The sequence below is a fragment of the Chiloscyllium punctatum genome, chromosome 12 (assembly GCF_047496795.1).
Source record: "Chiloscyllium punctatum isolate Juve2018m chromosome 12, sChiPun1.3, whole genome shotgun sequence".
Classification (NCBI taxonomy): domain Eukaryota; kingdom Metazoa; phylum Chordata; class Chondrichthyes; order Orectolobiformes; family Hemiscylliidae; genus Chiloscyllium; species Chiloscyllium punctatum.
The window spans coordinates 17,197,349-17,213,958 of record NC_092750.1 but is presented as its reverse complement, the minus strand read 5'-3'; the positions used below and the strand labels follow the sequence as shown (position 1 = coordinate 17,213,958).

At 43.5% G+C, this 16,610-nt stretch overlaps 1 protein-coding gene across 1 annotated transcript in view; it reads right to left on the bottom strand.

Moving 5' to 3' along the window:
• Positions 1-1,608: 1,608 nt before the first annotated feature.
• The window catches only part of LOC140483630 (guanine nucleotide-binding protein G(t) subunit alpha-1), a 67,719-nt gene continuing 52,717 nt past the window's right edge, over positions 1,609-16,610 (bottom strand). The window contains exons 6-9 of the mRNA XM_072581932.1: positions 15,134-15,263; positions 14,010-14,163; positions 5,011-5,221; positions 1,609-2,043 (exon numbers count right to left, since the gene is read on the bottom strand). Of these exons, the coding sequence (XP_072438033.1) occupies positions 5,031-5,221; positions 14,010-14,163; positions 15,134-15,263 (475 nt within the window). The 3' untranslated portion in view covers positions 1,609-2,043; positions 5,011-5,030. The remainder of the gene's footprint in view (positions 2,044-5,010; positions 5,222-14,009; positions 14,164-15,133; positions 15,264-16,610) is intronic.

The window sequence follows — 16,610 nt, the reverse complement described above, 5'->3', positions numbered from 1 at the left end:
GCAAGTGGGGAGTATTCTATCATAGTCCTGACTTGCACCTTGTAAAGTGGACAGGCTTTGAGGAGTGAAGAGGTGAGTTACTTGTCACAGTTTTCCTAGATTCTGACCTGCTATTGTAGCCAAAAATTGAAAGTCCATTTCAGTTTTTGGTCAATGGTAACCCTCTCCAGGATGTTGGCTATCAGAAATTCAGCAATAATAATAGCATTGATAATGAAGTACTGATTGATTTAAAGCATTTAAGGAATGAATGCCAAAATAGATACAAGATGTTTTGGGACGTATGTGGGTGAATAGTGTATACTGTACATATCCAGGAGGCATAACCAGCTAGAATATTTTTGAAATGGTAGTATTCAGTCATCCCCCTCAGCAAATACACCATGTGTGTATTTAAACATAGGTCTTCCGTTCCTGGTTTCGGCATCCTGTGTTAGTCATGCTCGGAAGAAGCTGACTTCCTTTTGAAATAGCAATTGGAGCAGTGTATTCAAGACCGGATGAATTCCTTCAAAATGCAAGTCAATAAACAGGGGTCTGTTAGGAATTAGTGAGCCACATTTGCTAGCCATTTGTCAGTTTGGTGCACTTACAAACCCTGTCCTCGTAATAATAACTAATCTACCCTTAACCTTACCTGGCCCTGTTATATGGTAAATCCAATCTCTGGATTAAATGATTTATCATTTATACAGTGTTAAATAGGATCTGAAATCTATTGCGTGATGGGGTATGTCGAAACTAAACAGCCAGTGTTCTTCACAGGCAGATTCATATCTTGCTGAAATTGAGACTGTTTTCAGATTTCTATCCATAAAGCAAATGCACAACATATTTGTAAAACCTCAAAAACCACCCAAAAGCAGCTGCTGACAGTTTGAAAGAGTATTCCACAGTTATTGATCTTTTTTTTTGCTGCTCTTTTATTGAGTTTGCATAAAAGTAGGAGACTCTTTTTCATCTGGCAGCCATTTTACCCCAATCTACTCCCTTGTACAGACTGTGCAGTTTAAATTTTTGCAACAGCACCCTCTACAGGTGTTATAGCTTACTACAGCTTGAGCTCTGCTTGGAATTTTCTTGTATACCTAGCTCCAAGCTCACTTGCACAACTGAATGAACTTTTAATGATCTGCAGACTGTAGAACAGGACAGTAAAATTCACTACAGGCACACCCCGGGGTGTCAACAAGTTCTGTTCTGGAGTCCATTCACAATTCGATTTGTCTGCAAGTTGGAACACAGTACTGGATGATGGAAATGACCTGTTCTTAAGTGCAGGAAATGTTTTTTATGTTTAAAATGACACCCATTTATGAGATGGTGTTCGTAAGTTGGGTTTTCATAAACTGGAGTCCCCCTGTACATTGATAAGAGAGCTGGATCCTTTCTGCCTATTCTCCCCCTGCAGATGGTTTGGAATACTGCAGTATCAATTAGGTTGAACTGTAAATCATTTCATCTTTGCTCCCCTCTCCCATCCATATTTCACTGAATGGTGTCTTTCGTTTACAAGTGCTCTTACTGGTTCTCACTGCTCACTACAGAATGAATTGAGCTGTAGCTATTGTGTTGCATTCAAATGAATTTAATGCATCACTATAAACATCAACTAAATTATTTATTTCAAAGAAGAGCTGCCACTTTAAAATCCCTAGTTTGCTAGTTTAATGCACGGGATAACAGTGCTACTGTATAAATTTATACCCCATGCAAATCTGGAACTGATAGGAGATCCCAACATTTCTTCAATCTACTTATCATTGGAGGTTTAGTTGATGGGCTGTATTGAATCAGCATTACTGTAGGAAAGCAATTTTGGTTAAAACCACAACTGTCTCCAGGAGGGAAATCGGCTGGGTTGATCAGATCATTACAGGATTCTTAAACGTTTAATGGAAGTACTTCTGTCCACATCTCAATCACAGCCAATGATCGCAAACAGATTGGAAACACCATCAGCAGACATAGGATCAGAACTTCTCTAGGCTCAGTCATTGAAGGATAAAATTCATGGGTAGCTTTGAGAGGATTGTAGAGCTCCTGGGATAAAAGACAACAAAGAAAATAAGACAGTAAAGTAATATTGTATTCACTCTGATGAATGATGTAAAGCATTACAATAATAACTTGTGATTTATACAGTGCCTTCGTGGTATTTAAGCCGAATGTGCTTTTCAGGAGTGACAACAAACAAAATTTGTCTGATTACTGGATCAGTAGATAAGATAAATGGTCAACAGCTTAATACAAGAAATGAGTTTTAAGCATGTTTTCAATGGATTAAAGGGGGATGGAGGTGTAGGGAGAGAATGATCAAAGTTTTAGGGCACCAGTGTTGGAGTGATGAAAATGGTGGGTGCATAAGAGGCCAGAATTGGAGAGTTGCAGAGATCCTCAAGGGTTGTAGAATGAAGGAGGTTACAGAGATAGGGAGGGGAAGAAGTTGTGGAAGGATTTGAATTAAATGATATGAATTTTATCCTGAAAACAGATGATGCAGGTCATGATTTCTTTCAACATCTACCCTTCACGAAGGTGGTCAACAAGGATGAAAATTGTTATACTTGAGATGTTTGACAGAGGGGAAACCAAAATCGGTCAGTAAGCAGGATACAAAAGTAAGAACGATTGTTGCAGATTGATGAACAGAACTGCAGAATGGTGAGTTATCTTCTCAAAGTCCGACTCCACAGACGTTATGATGCGCCAGCGCAGATGCTTGCACATGGTGGGCAGGAGGAACTGAAGGGTGAGATGACTTCCTCCACAGATCTGGCTGAGGAAACACACGTTCTAGGAAGTGGTCCCATTCAGATGAAGTTATTGCTGTATTTTTCACTGACTGAACTAATCAAATCAAAAGGTTCTGAAGGCCTGGAAATACCACCAGAAAATCAGCATCTATAATAAGACAGATTACATCATAGTGGGTCAGCACTGCCTGCCAGTTCAGTGAATGAGAATTGCTGAGCTTAGACACAAAGCTCCCATTGAAAACACTAATGTTTATGATAACTTGTTCTGTTCTATGTTGTGGTCTGAGAATGGGTGTTCTCTTAAATCATGATCTTAGCAGATCCTCGCTGTCAAAAGTCCGTTTTACTAACAATCACAAATTGTTAAGACAAATGAAGAAAATGCGTTGTCACTGTTGAGCCAAGACACAACCTGGGTTGGAAACAGAAAGGTATTATACCACGCTGAGAAGGATAAACAGCAAGCTATAGAATCATATGCACCTACTCTGTGTGTGCATTCTGAGAGTATCTCAGACAGAGGCAGCTTGAAACCTGGAGAGTATGGGGTACTGAGAGAGAGCATGGAGGTGGGCAGATCCTGGAGCTATAGCTCAACACCTTGTTTTGTAAGCCAGAGAAAGGTCAGCCTTGGAATTGAAGGTGGGTATTTCCTGAAGTGAGAGTGTAAAAGCAAGGTTAGCACTGCTGCCTCACGACACCAGGGACCCAGGTTCGATTACAGCCTCGGGTGAGTGTGTGGAGTTTGCATGTTCTCTTCATGTCTGTGTGGGTTTCCTTTCACTGTCTAAAGGTGTGCAGGTTAGGTAGTTTGCCCATGCTAAATTGTCCATGGTGTCCAGGGGTGTGCAGACTAGGTAGGTTAGCCATGGGGAAATGCAGGGATAGAGTACAGGGGCGGTTCTGAGTAGGACGCTCTTCAGAGGGTCAGTGTGAACTTGATGGGCTGAATGTCCTGCTTCCAAACTGTAAGGATTCTATAAAAATCTTTATGTTTAAGACTGAAAGAATACACTGTGCTGGCTGGTATCCTAAGGTTGGAGAAGTTTGCATTTTAGAGATGTCCAATGAAGATTGTAGAACAGAACAGCTGCAAGTGTATTTTAAGGCTCAGTTACTATTAAGGATGTCTGTAAATTACTTGAGTGTTATTTGTTTTAGACACAGAGTGAGAGAGTAGGTTCAAAACGGAGATGAGGAGAAACCACTGCTCTGTGGGTTGAGAGTCTTTAGAACTCACTGCCCCAGATTCAAGACAGGACGAGTATGAAAAGGAGGATAAAGGGGTATGGGGAGCAGGCAGGAATAGGGAGTTGACACCTGGATAAGATCAGCCATGATCATATTTAGTGGAGGAGTGAGCTCAAAGGGCTGAATTACCTATACCAGCTGCTAATTCCTGTGTTTTGACATTTTGTGTACAGAAGGAGAAACTGGCATCACAACATAATCAGGTGTTCCTATAAATCATTGACTATTTGTCATATGGCTGAGCAAGGAAATTAGCCAAAGCTGTTACAACAAAGATAATGCAGGGCACTAGTGAGAGCTGATTGAGAGTCAGCGAAGGACACTTTGAGTTACATTGGCCTTTTCTTCCGTGTCAAAAATCTAATGAGGGTAGTTTGGTCAGGCTGGGCTTCTTTCCACTGGAGCTTAGAAGAGTGGAGAGTGACCTGATCGAACTGTATAAGCTCCTGAATGATCTTAACAAAATGGGTGTGGAAATGCTTCTTCTTGTGATGAGTCCAGAACTAGGAGACACTATTTTAAAGTTAGGGGTCAGCCTTTTGGAATAGAGGTTGAAGAGAATATTTTTCGCTCAGAGTGACTTTGGAGCTCATTGCCTCAGAAGGCAGTAAAGGTGGGGTCATTGAATATGTTTACGGCAGAGCTAGACAAATTTCACTGAGGCAGGGGTATCAAAAGCTGTCTGGAGTAAATGGGGATGTGGAATTCAAAAGGAACAGACCTAGCCACAATTTCACTTACTGGGGAGAGCGGGCTTGAGGGGTTGAATGGCCTATTTCTGCCTCTAAATTGTACGTTTGGTCCTGGGGTGAGAATGTATTACTATAGCCAGAGAAACATGATACTGAGAGAGCAAAATGCATGATAAGAGAATGATTGTTTCTCAAGACGACGCAACAATTTCAAACTTTGCTTTTGTTCGGGGAGATTCGGTGCTGTGTAGTTGCTGTTGCCTCATTGCTTTGATCAAGGTTTTACATAATTTCAGCAAGAACGATACCTTGGACAGCTGGGAGTGACTTAGAAGAGACCGCAGTCTTTCAAGTTCTCCTTGATGATGATATCTGTCACCGCATCGAACACAAACTTGACGTTTTCTGTGTCAGTGGCACAGGTCATGTGTGAGTAAATCTCCTTCACATCTCTCCTCATGTTTAATTCCAGGAATTGGACTTTAATGTAAGCCCCAGCATCCTCCATTGAGTTGTTACCTACAAACAGTGGACACGGACACAAGGTAATTGAACTTCTGAAATTATGTTGGTTTCATTGCCCTCACCATCTGAGATTGCTTGACATCCAAATCTCCAGAAATTCCCACACTCTATGCTGCACACAAAGATTTTGATATTCAAAACACACCTTGCTCTCTCCCAGTTTTACAAGTTGGGTGTGTTTGTCAGTGAAGGCTTTAAATAGATTTCTGTCAACAGCAGAGTAAATATCAGCACTTGGTACGTGATTTTGACCCACCCTGGTCCTGACTCACTCCTATCACAATCCTGTTTGGCTCCAATCTGGTTTTACTCCCTGTCAAAATTCAAAATGGCTATTGGTCTCAGAAAGATTGCAATGTAGATCTACCAGGTCATATCCATGGGTTAAATTATAAAAAAAAAAGTACATTATAGGAGTAAGATATTGTATTCCAAGAAATGTAATGGTTTAGAAGCTATTTGGTTGAGATTTACAAGATATTAATGGAAACAGCTAGGATTGATGGACATAAACAATTTCTGCTTATGATCCCAGGCAGGAGCAGAATCACAGAGTTCCACAGGGCAGATAGAGGCCATTTTGTCCATCAACTACGTACCAACCCTCCGAACAGCATCCCACCCAGTACATGCCCATAACCTTGCATTTACCATGGCTAATCCGCCTAACCTGGACATGATGGGAGAAGTTAGCTTGGCCAATTCACCTAACCTGCACATCTTTGAACTGTGGGAGAAACCAGAGACAACCCACATAGACACAGGGAGAACATACAAACTCTGCAAAGACAGTCACCCAAAGTTGGAACTGAACCCAGTCGCTGGCACTGTGAGGCGGCAGTGCTAATCACTGAGCTACCATGCCACAGCAGAGTCAAGATATTTGATGTAGACTTTCCAGAGTGAACTTAAGGAATGGGTGAGAGACATTGCAAATGACAATTGTCAGATCAATTTTGCAGTTGAAAATGTCAGACTTTTCTGAATTAAACCTGTTTAAGGGAAATGCAGTAAGTGTTGATGCAGCCATGATTTCGGTGAATGCAAGAGTGAGTTTGAGGGGTTAAATATTGTTAAACATGAAAGCATGACCTTGCAGAAGTTTATAAAATTATGAGGGGCATGGATCGGGTGAATAGTCAAGTCTTTTCCTCAGGGTAGGGGAGTCTAAATCTAGATGACATGGGTTTAAGATGAGAGGGGAAAGATTTAAAAAGGATCTAAAGGGCAACTTTTTCACACAGAGGGTGGTGCGTATATGGAATGAGCTGCCAGAGGAAGTGGAGGAGGCTGGTGCAATTACAACATTTAAAAGGCATCTGGATAGGTACATGAATAGGAAGGGTTTAGAGGGATATGGGCCAAGTGCTGGCAGGTGAGGCTAGATTAGGTTGGGATATCTGGTTGGCGTGGATGATATGGACCGAAGGGTCTGTTTCTGTGCAGTACATCTCTATGACTCTAAATGTCCATATTCTGTGATAAATTAAAGAAAAGACCTAACTAAAGGTGACTGACCTGATATCTCAAATGATTTAGGAAATGCACACCACAATGTGGCGAGTTTGGTTTCTCATTTGTATTGGGTCAGCTGCCCCTTAGTCTGGGCAGTAGTTGTGGGTACTGTAATTGGTTAAGAGCAGAAGAGGCACACCAGTTCCTGTTTGTTGCCCTACAACCCACACTAACAAATGTATATAGGATGTTGCACTGGACTTGCTGTGGGGCAGCACGGTAGCTCAGTGGTTAGCATTGCTGCCTCACAGCTCCAGAGACCCAGATTCGATTTCAACCACACTGTCTGGAGTTTGCACATTCTCCCTGTGTCTGCATGGAACCCCTCCGGGTGCTCTGGTTTCCTCCCACAGTCCAAGAAGATGTGCAGGTTAGGTCAATTGGCTAATTGCCACATAGGGGTGTGTAGGTTAGGTGCCTTAGTTGGGACAAATATATAGGATAGAGGAATGGGTTGGGTTACTCTTCAGAGGGTTGGTATGGACTTGTTGAGCTGAAGGGCCTGTTTCCACACTGTAGGGATTCTAATTCTAATATGCTTATGCCCAAAATGTCGATTGTCCTACTCCTTGGATGCTGTCTGCCCGGCTGTGCTTTTCCAGCACCACCCTCTCGACCCTGATCTCCAGCATCTGCAGTCCTCACTTTCTCCTAGTTGCTTTCAATTCTCTCCGACGTTCAATGACAAGGTTTACTTCTCCACTTTGAATGGAAGACATCCAATGAGACATGAGGCTAAGGATTGGCCTATTCTCATTGGTTAATCCAAAAGATGGGGATATTTGATGTACTGGCCAATATCTATCTATTGACCAATGTCAGACAAAAACAAAATGGTCATTGCCCAACTGTAGGAGCTTGCTATGCAGAGATTGGCTGCTGTATTTCTTGTTTAGAATCAACCTGTTCAAGGATGTTATTACATACTTTGTAGAGCACATGAGACTTAAACAGGGGCTTCCTGGTCCAAAGATAGAGACGCTACTACTGTACAATAGAACCCTACATTACAACAGTGGCTATATTTTAATAAGTACTTCATTTAGTTGGGCAGTTGTAAAATCTGCTCAAGAGATTACTTGGTTAATAATTCAGGATGGCTTAGCTATTACACACAGATTACTTTCTGTTAGCAGTATCTGTGCTTTTAGATTAGATTAGATTACTTACAGTGTGGAAACAGGCCCTTCGGCCCAACAAGTCCACACCGCCCCGCCGAAGCGTAACCCACCCATACCCCTACATCTACATTTACCCCTTACCTAACACTATGGGCAATTTAGCATGGCCAATTCACCTGGCCTGCACATCTTTGGACTGTGGGAGGAAACCGGAGCACCCGGAGGAAACCCACGCAGACACGGGGAGAACGTGCAAACTCCACACAGTCAGTCATATTCTACCTCATATTATTGAAACAAATATTTGAAACAAATATTTGAAACCCATCAGCTGACTGACCAGCTCTTGTTCTGGTGAAATAGTCGGGTGCATCTGTTTTATGATTTAGCTTGAGGGTGAGTTTTAATTGCCATTAATGTCAGTGTACAGATTGTTCCCTTTGCCCAATCTCTCATTTTCAGAAGAGAACAGAACTGGTGATTGAAGTGGCGAAATAAAAAATACAGAAGGACAAGGAGAGAAATATGGGAAGAAGCAGTACCAGAAGAAATGGTGGAGGCTGGTACAATTACAACATTTAAAAGGATTTGGATGGGTATATGAATAAGAAGAGTTCAGAAGGATGTGGGCTAAATGTTGGCAAATAGGACTGGATTAGATTGGGATATCTGGTTGGCATGGACGAGTTGGACCAAAGAGTCTGCTTCCGTGTTGTACATCTCTATGACTCCAGGCAGGCTAAGAAAAAGCTTAACAACTGTAGAGACCAAGAGAGAGCCACAGAGAAAGAAAGAAAGAAAGAAAGAAAGAAAGAAAGAAAGAAAGAAAGAAAGAAAGAGAGAGAGATGCAAGGGAGAAAACAAGCGATACAAAAGAACATTGTGATAAGAAACTGAATGAATTTATCTGTCAGGCAGAAATATCAAACGCATGATTCTAACATCAACGACTCTATGCGCCCGAATGTCTTAGTCTCTCAAGATGTAAAGATAATTAAAATATAGTTGGAGTATTAGAATTTTATCTCAAGGGACTTAAAAAAAAATGGATGGAGGTCGTGGTATAGTCAGATGGTGCTGTACATAGATCCCAGTTAGAAAATGGTGTTCACTTCTGGACAAGGAACTTCAAGAAGAGGAAATTGACCTTGGAGAAAGTACAGGACAGTTTCAAGAGAATGAGACCAAGGCAAGGTAAATTATCAAGGGCAATTTGCACAGAAATTCTCATAAGTGTAGAAGATTAAGAGTGATGCATTGAGATGCATTGGGTGATTAAAAAGCTGATAATATCAACAATGCATGCTCTGATGGGAGAATCCAGAATAAGGTTGCTTAATCTTAAAACATGGGCTCGGCCATTCCAGGGTATTGTTCAATGTTTCATTTAAACTTCAGTTGTTGTGCACATCCAGTTTCTTGCGCAAAACAGTGCCTTTAAATGTAAGGATGTATGCGCACATAGTGGTTAACACTGCTGCCTCACAACACCAGGGACCCCCGTTCAATTTACAAGGGAACACAGTGCCTGTGTGACACCCTCCACATCATTGTACAGTGAGTGATGTCTGAATGCACCACTTCAAACAAGAGACAGTGGAAATCAGGCACTGTCTCCTCAAAGGTTGTTGAGGTTGTGCTGATTGGAACTTTCAACATTGAGATTAATCGATTCGTGCTGTGTTCTGGTGAAAGGTTGTTGACTTGAAACATCACATCTCCAAAATGCTCACTGGCCTGCTGAGATTTTCCAGCATTTTCTGTTTTTAATTCCAGATAGCCAGCACCCAAAGTTTTTTTCCCTTCATGTTGATAATGTATCAATAATGAAGGAATTGGAATGAAGGCAGGTATTTGGAGTCAGAATACATCTTGAAAGACATACTCCTGTCTCTATGTTCCTCTCTCCCCTCAGCTTTCTGCTTCAGCAAAATAAATTCCCATTCAAGTCACACAGCATCCTGACTGGGAAATTTATTGGGAGTAGATTGGTGCTGGAAAAGCACAGCAGTTCAGGCAGCATCCGAGGAGCAGGAAAATCAAAGTTTCGGGCAAAAGCCCTTCATCAGGAATACAGGCAGAGTGCCTGAAGGGTGGAGAGATAAATGAGAGGAGGGTGGGGGGTGGGGAGAAAGTAGCATAGATTACAATAGGTGAATGGGGTTGGGGATGGAGGTATAGGCCGTGGGGGGGGGGGGGGGGGGGGGGGGGTGGGGTGTGGAAGGTAGTAAAGAGTACAATGGGTGAATAGGGGTGGGATGAGGGTGATAGGTCAGAGAGGAGGGTGGGGGAAGGTAGCAAAGAGTACAATAGGTGAGTGGGGGAGGGGAGGAAGGTGATAGGTCCGGGGGGAGGGTGGAGTGGATAGGTGGAAAAGAAGATAGGCTGGTAGGACAAGTCATGGGGACACTGCTGAGCTGGAAGTTTGGAACTGGGGTGAGGTGGGGGAAGGGGAAATGAGGAAACTGGTGAAGTCCACATTGATGCCCTGGGGTTGAAGTGTTCCGAGGTGGAAGATGAGGCATTCTTCCTCCAGGTGTCTTGTGGTGAGGGAGCGGCGGTGAAGGAGGCCCAGGACCTCCATGTCCTCGGCTGAGTGGGAGGGGGAGTTGAAATGTTGCGCCATAGGGCGGTGGGTTGATTGGTGCGGGTGTCCCGGAGATGTTCCCTAAAGCACTCTGCTAGGAGGCGCCCAGTCTCCCCAATGTAGAGGAAACCACATCAGGAGCAACGGAATACAATAAATGATATTGGAGGATGTGCAGATGGATGTGGAAGGCTCTTTTTGGGCCTTGGATAGAGGTGAGGGAGGAGGTGTGGGCACAGGTTTTGCAATTCCTGCGGTGGCAGGGGAAGATGCCAGGATGAGAGGGTGGGTTGTTGGGGAGCCTGGACCTGAGGAAACGGTCTTTGTGGAAGGCGGAAATGGGTGGGGAGGGAAATATATCCCTGGAGGTGGGGTCTGTTTGGAGGTGGCAGAAATGTTGGCGGATGATTTGGTTTATGCGAAGGTTGGTAGGGTGGAAGATGAGCACCAGGAGCGTTCTGTCCTTGTTACGGTTGGAGGGGTGGGGTTTGAGGGCGGAGGGGTGGGATGTGGACGAGATGCGTTGGAGGGCATCTTTAACCACGTGGGAAGGGAAATTGTGGTCTCTAAAGAAGGAGGCCATCTGGTGTGTTCTGTGGTGGAACTGGTCCTCCTGGGAGCAGATACGATGGAGGCAGAGGAATTGGGAATACAGGATGGCATTTTTGCAGGTGGTAGGGTGGGAAGAGGTGTAATCCAGGTAGCTGTGGGAGTCGGTGGATTTGTAAAAAATGTCGGTGTCAAGTCGGTCATCATTAATGGAGATGGAGAGGTCCAGGAAGGGGAAGGAGGTGTCAGAGATGGTCCAGGTAAATTTAAGGTTAGGGTGGAATGTGTTGTTGAAGTTGATGAATTGCTCAACCTCCTCGCGGGAGCACGAGGTGGCAGAGGAAGAGGTGGGGAGTGGTGCAGGTGTATTTACGGAAGATGGACTGTTATCTCCATACCTTCAATGTCACAGGGTCAAAATTCTGAAACTCCCTTCCTGTGAGCATTGTGTGTGTAACTACATAGGGGCAGCACGGTAGCTCAGTGGTTAGCACTGCTCCCTCACAGTGCCAAGGACCCCGATTCAATTGTACCCTCGGTGTGTGTGTGGGGTATATGCATTCTCCCAGTGTCTGCATGGGTTTCCTGCAGGTGCTCTGGTTTCCTCCCACAGTCCAAAAATGTGCAGGTTAGACGGGTTGGCCCATAGTGTCCAGGGATGTGCAGGTTAGGTGGATTAGCCATGGGAAATGCAAGATTACAGGGATAGGGTAAGGTGGTGGGTCTGGATTGAATGCTCTTTGGAGGGTAGATGTGAACTTGATTGGCTGAATGGTCTGATTCCACACTATAGGGATTCGATGAATTGTAGCAATTCGAACGGTGATAGGAATTGACAATAATTGCTGGCCTAGCCAGTGACGCTCATAGAGTCATAGAAGTCTACAGCACAGAACAAAGCCCTTTATCCCATCACATTTGTGCAAGTCAGAAACAAGCACCCAAAGATTCTAATCCCATTTTCCAGCATTTAGCCCAAATACTTTTTGGCTTTGGCATTGCAAGTGCACATCTAAATACTTACTAAACCAATACGAAATATCCCACAAATGAGTTAAGTAAAGGCCAATAACTATGATCATGAGTGAATGTGTGTGTGAGCGTGAGAAAGCTGTGTGTGCTTGTATGAAGTCAGCTCAAGCACACCATTGTATTTCATAAATGACCTCAAACAATGCACAGTATTATTAGTGTTAAATTTGAATGCAAAGCGATTGTTGAGCAAGATGAGCAGAAATAGAGAGAAACTTAGAGAGACAGCTGTGAATGAACCAGGTTTCTTTGTAACAATTTTGTTTCTGAAAAGATTGAGAATTGCTGTTAAATAACGATGAAGAACTTGCTGTGCTGCTGTGTATTCACAGAGCAAGATAAATCTTGGTTCTGCCGACGTGCTGCTGTCTTGTTTGCTCTGAAATTGGCAAGACTGAAACTAGGATGGGTGGGTTAAGTACTTGGTTCCGGCTCTCAGAATCAAAGAGACAGCTGACTACAGGCCACTCGCATGTTGAGAACATCACAATTATTTCCTGCCTAAATTTGGTTAGACTGCAGTGAACTGTTCTGGTTTCCACAATTGTTATAAGGGTACAGAGTAGCTGGAGAAGGTGCAAAGCGAAAATTCAATGGAATGACACCGGCCAGGAAGCTGTGGCATGTTTCTGTAGAAAAAGGAAGTGTGAGGAGTGATGTAATAAAAAGTCTACGAGGTTCAGAGGGTATTTCACAGGGGAATCTTAGACAAAGATGTTTCCACCTCTGTTGAGAGCAGAATAAGGGTCATAAATGTAAGAATTAATCCAAGGAGGAATTCTGGATAAACCAAGTGGTGAGAACCTGGAATATGCAACAACGTAGAATTGTTCAATCCAGGAGCACAGAGGCATTCAAGAGGAGATTAGTCAGACCCATGAGAGAAATAAAAGGTAAAGGATCTGGTGCAGACCCATTCCCTTATATTTACCCCCGACTAATGCACCTAACACTACGGGCAATTTAGCATGGCCAATTCACCTGACCTGCACATTTTTGGACTGTGGGAGGAAACCGGAGCACCCGGAGGGGACCCACGCAGACACGGGGGGAATGTGCAAACTCCACACAGCCAGTCACCTGAGGCAGGAATTGAACCCGGGTCCCTGGCGCTGTGAGGCAGCAGTGCTAACCACTGTGCCGCCATATCACCCCAACTCCTTTCCCAAATAGCTCCCATGGGATCTTGTGTATCCACCAAGAGGGCCTATGGGTGTCAGCCAAGATCTCAATCATCAGTCAGCACCTCCAACAGTACTGGGCTCCCTTCATGTTGCACTTGCGTCAGCCTCGATTCTACACTCAAAAAAATCTCTCGTGTGAGACTTGATGCTGCTGGTTCAGTCGTAACTTTAGGCAGTAATTTTCCACAGAGCGGGGTTAACCATGATTAATGTTATGACAGTGTACAAACATCTGTCTATTTTGTAAACAGAATTGTGTAGTAATTCCAATCAAGTATGAACATCTTGACATTAACTGTTGTGTTAGATGCAATGGAGCAAACAGCTCAATGAAGACTGGATTTTATAGATATTTTTAATCAACATGAACAGATATATTGTAACTCACTTTGAGAGCAGGTGGGACTTGAACCCACACCTCCTAGCCCAGAGATAGGGCTGCTATCATTTCACCATAAGAGCCCTACACTGGGTTTTGTCAGTTTTTGTTTTTATTCATTCATGGGGTGTGGAAGTCACTGGCTGGGCCAGCATTTATTACCATCCCTAATTGCCCAGAGGGTGGTTAAGAGTCAATCATATTGCAGTAGGTCTGGAATCTCATATAGGCCAGACCAGGTAAGGGTGGCAGTTTCCTTCCCTAAAGACATTAGTGAACCAGATGGGTTTGTGAGGTGGAATGTCTCAAGCCAACAATGATCTGCGTGAGTAGTTGCTAAATTTCTTCCCCATCATGCCTCACTTCATGGGACCCTTTGGTAAATGTGATAAAATGCAGTTAATTGGGAGCTCACCATCATAGTCTGGGAAACAGATGCTCAGATGGGTCTTCTTGATCTTCTCCTGGAACACATCCTTCTTGTTGAGGAAGAGGACGATTGAAGTTGCGATGAAGTAACGATGATTACAGATACTGTTGAAGAGATGCAGACTCTCGTGCATCCGGTTCTGTAATTCAACAAGAGTCATTGATAAAGTCAGAGAGGAAGTGTGCTGAACTTGGCTACTTAAGGAGGAAGTCTTGAAGAACGCATTTACACTAGTCTAAAACTGCAGGGAGGGAGAAAATAAAACTGCCATTTTTGAGACTGAAATCGATAGTGCAGCATGGTGGCTCAGTGGTTAACACTGTTATCTCAGGGACCTGGGTTCGGTTCCACCCCCCCGACGCTGTCTGTGGGGAGTTTGCATGTTCTTCCTGTGTCTGCATGGGTTTCCTCTGGGTGCTCTGGTTTCCTCCTACAGTCCAAGGATATGCAAGAGTGGCTGTGCTAAATTGCCCGTCGTGTGCAGGCTAGGTGGATTGGCCATGGAAAATGCAGGGTTACAGGGATGGCGGGTCAGGGTGGGAAGATCTTCAGAGTGTTGGTGTACACTCAATGGGCTGAATGGCCTGCTTCCACGCTGTAGAGATTAAAGAATTGTTAGTTTGTGGATCACACACTGCTAAGAGTGAGTGCAGTGGACACAGGTCATGATCTAATTGAATGCCACGCCAGGTTTGAAAGGCTGAATGGCCTATCACTGATGCATATTCCGGCTACACTTAGTTTTAGAACTGGTAAGTTCCAACATACCCATAATGTTAAGGTTCCTTATTTATTTTAAATGTTTTATATTTTCTTCTCAAGTTTTTATCGTCTGGCTGTCTGATGCTTTTTGGGTTTAATAGGTATTTCTTGTATCTGTTGAGTTTATGGTATATAATTAGTGAATGGCTACTGGTTATTAAATGGGGATGCTGACTTGGATAAAATGTATAGAAAGATCACTGTAATTATTGTGTGGCTTTCGCGCACAGACTTGTTTTCACGGCGATTGGGGGTGGTACCTCAGGGTTTATCTGTCTTCATTAACCCCTCCACAGTTCAGTTGCTTTAGGAGGTGATCTTGATGTTTAAGGGGTGAATCCACTTACCACTTCATCGTCCTCCACCAGCACCATGTCGTACGCACTGAGTGCAGCAATGAAGATGATACAGGTCACACCTTCGAAGCAGTGGATCCATTTCTTGCGTTCGGAGCGTTGTCCACCCACATCGAACATTCTGCGGGGAGGGAGAGGGAGAAAATCAAGGTCACCTGAGCCTCGCACTTATAGCCACACTTGGACCTCAGAACTTGAAAGGCACAAATCGATGAAGATTGTGTCTGGAACGTGACCCTTCTGGGTAAAACTGCAACTTGCATTTCTATTTATCTGCTTTTCCAGTTACTAAGGGGCAAAGAGAACAGTAAACTTTCAGTAGTTCAACAAGTACAGGTACCAAATATTGCTGAAATTCTAAGTGAAATGTTATGTAAAATGTGTAACATTAGAAGCAGTTAAACTGGTTTATGCCAAACTTTGTTAATATAAACTTGCTCCCTTCCTTTATGTTCCTACCAACATATCTTTCAATTCCTACCTCCCTTAAGTTTTTGTTTGTTTTTCCCTTAAGTGCATCTATTCTTTTTGTCTCAATTATGCTTTGTGGCAGCAAGAGCACAGCAGTTCAGGCAGCATCCAACGAGCAGCAAAATCGACGTTTCGGGCAAAAGCCCTTCATCAGGAATGAAGGGCTTTTGCCCGAAACGTCGATTTCGCTGCTCGTTGGATGCTGCCTGAACTGCTGTGCTCTTCCAGCACCACTAATCCAGTATTTGGTTTTCAGCATCTGCACTCATTGGTTTTACCTTTTACTTTGTGGCAGCAAGGTCCACTTTCTAACCATTCTCGAAGTGAAGAACGTTTCGATGTTTTTGAAAAGAGTTCAGAACTTTATTTTGCAAGGATTTGGTGATTTTCTTATTCCTCTAGAATGCAATAGCTCTCATCCATAGTCAAACTCATTTGTCCTTTACACCCAGAATCTGCACATTTGTGAACATAGTCATGTATTTTGACACAGCTTTTCACGATATTAATTAGACACCCCCATTTGGTGGTATCCTGTCAGGTGAATCATTCCTCAATGATCTGTCTACCTCTCAGTACTGGACATTCTGTAAAGCTTTAGCCTTTGACAAGGATCCACAAGGTAGACTAATTTTTGAGGTTTAATCTCATGGTCTTCAGGGGGAGCTTGCCATTTGGGTACAAAATTGGCTTGATGGTAGACGACAGAGCATGGCAGGGGGACGGTTGCTTCTCCGACTGGAGGCCTGTGACCAGGGGTATTCCACATGAATCGGTATTGGGTCCAAATGTTTGTCATTTACATAAATGATTTGGATAGGACTATAGGGGGCGTGGTTAGGTAGGTATGCAGATGACACCAGAATTGATGGTATCGTGGACAGGTTATCTAAGATTACAAAGAAATCTCCATCTATTGGGTCAATGGGCTGAAGAGTGGCAGATGGAGTTTGATTTGGGTAAATGTGAGATATTGTATTTTGGTAAAACCAACAAA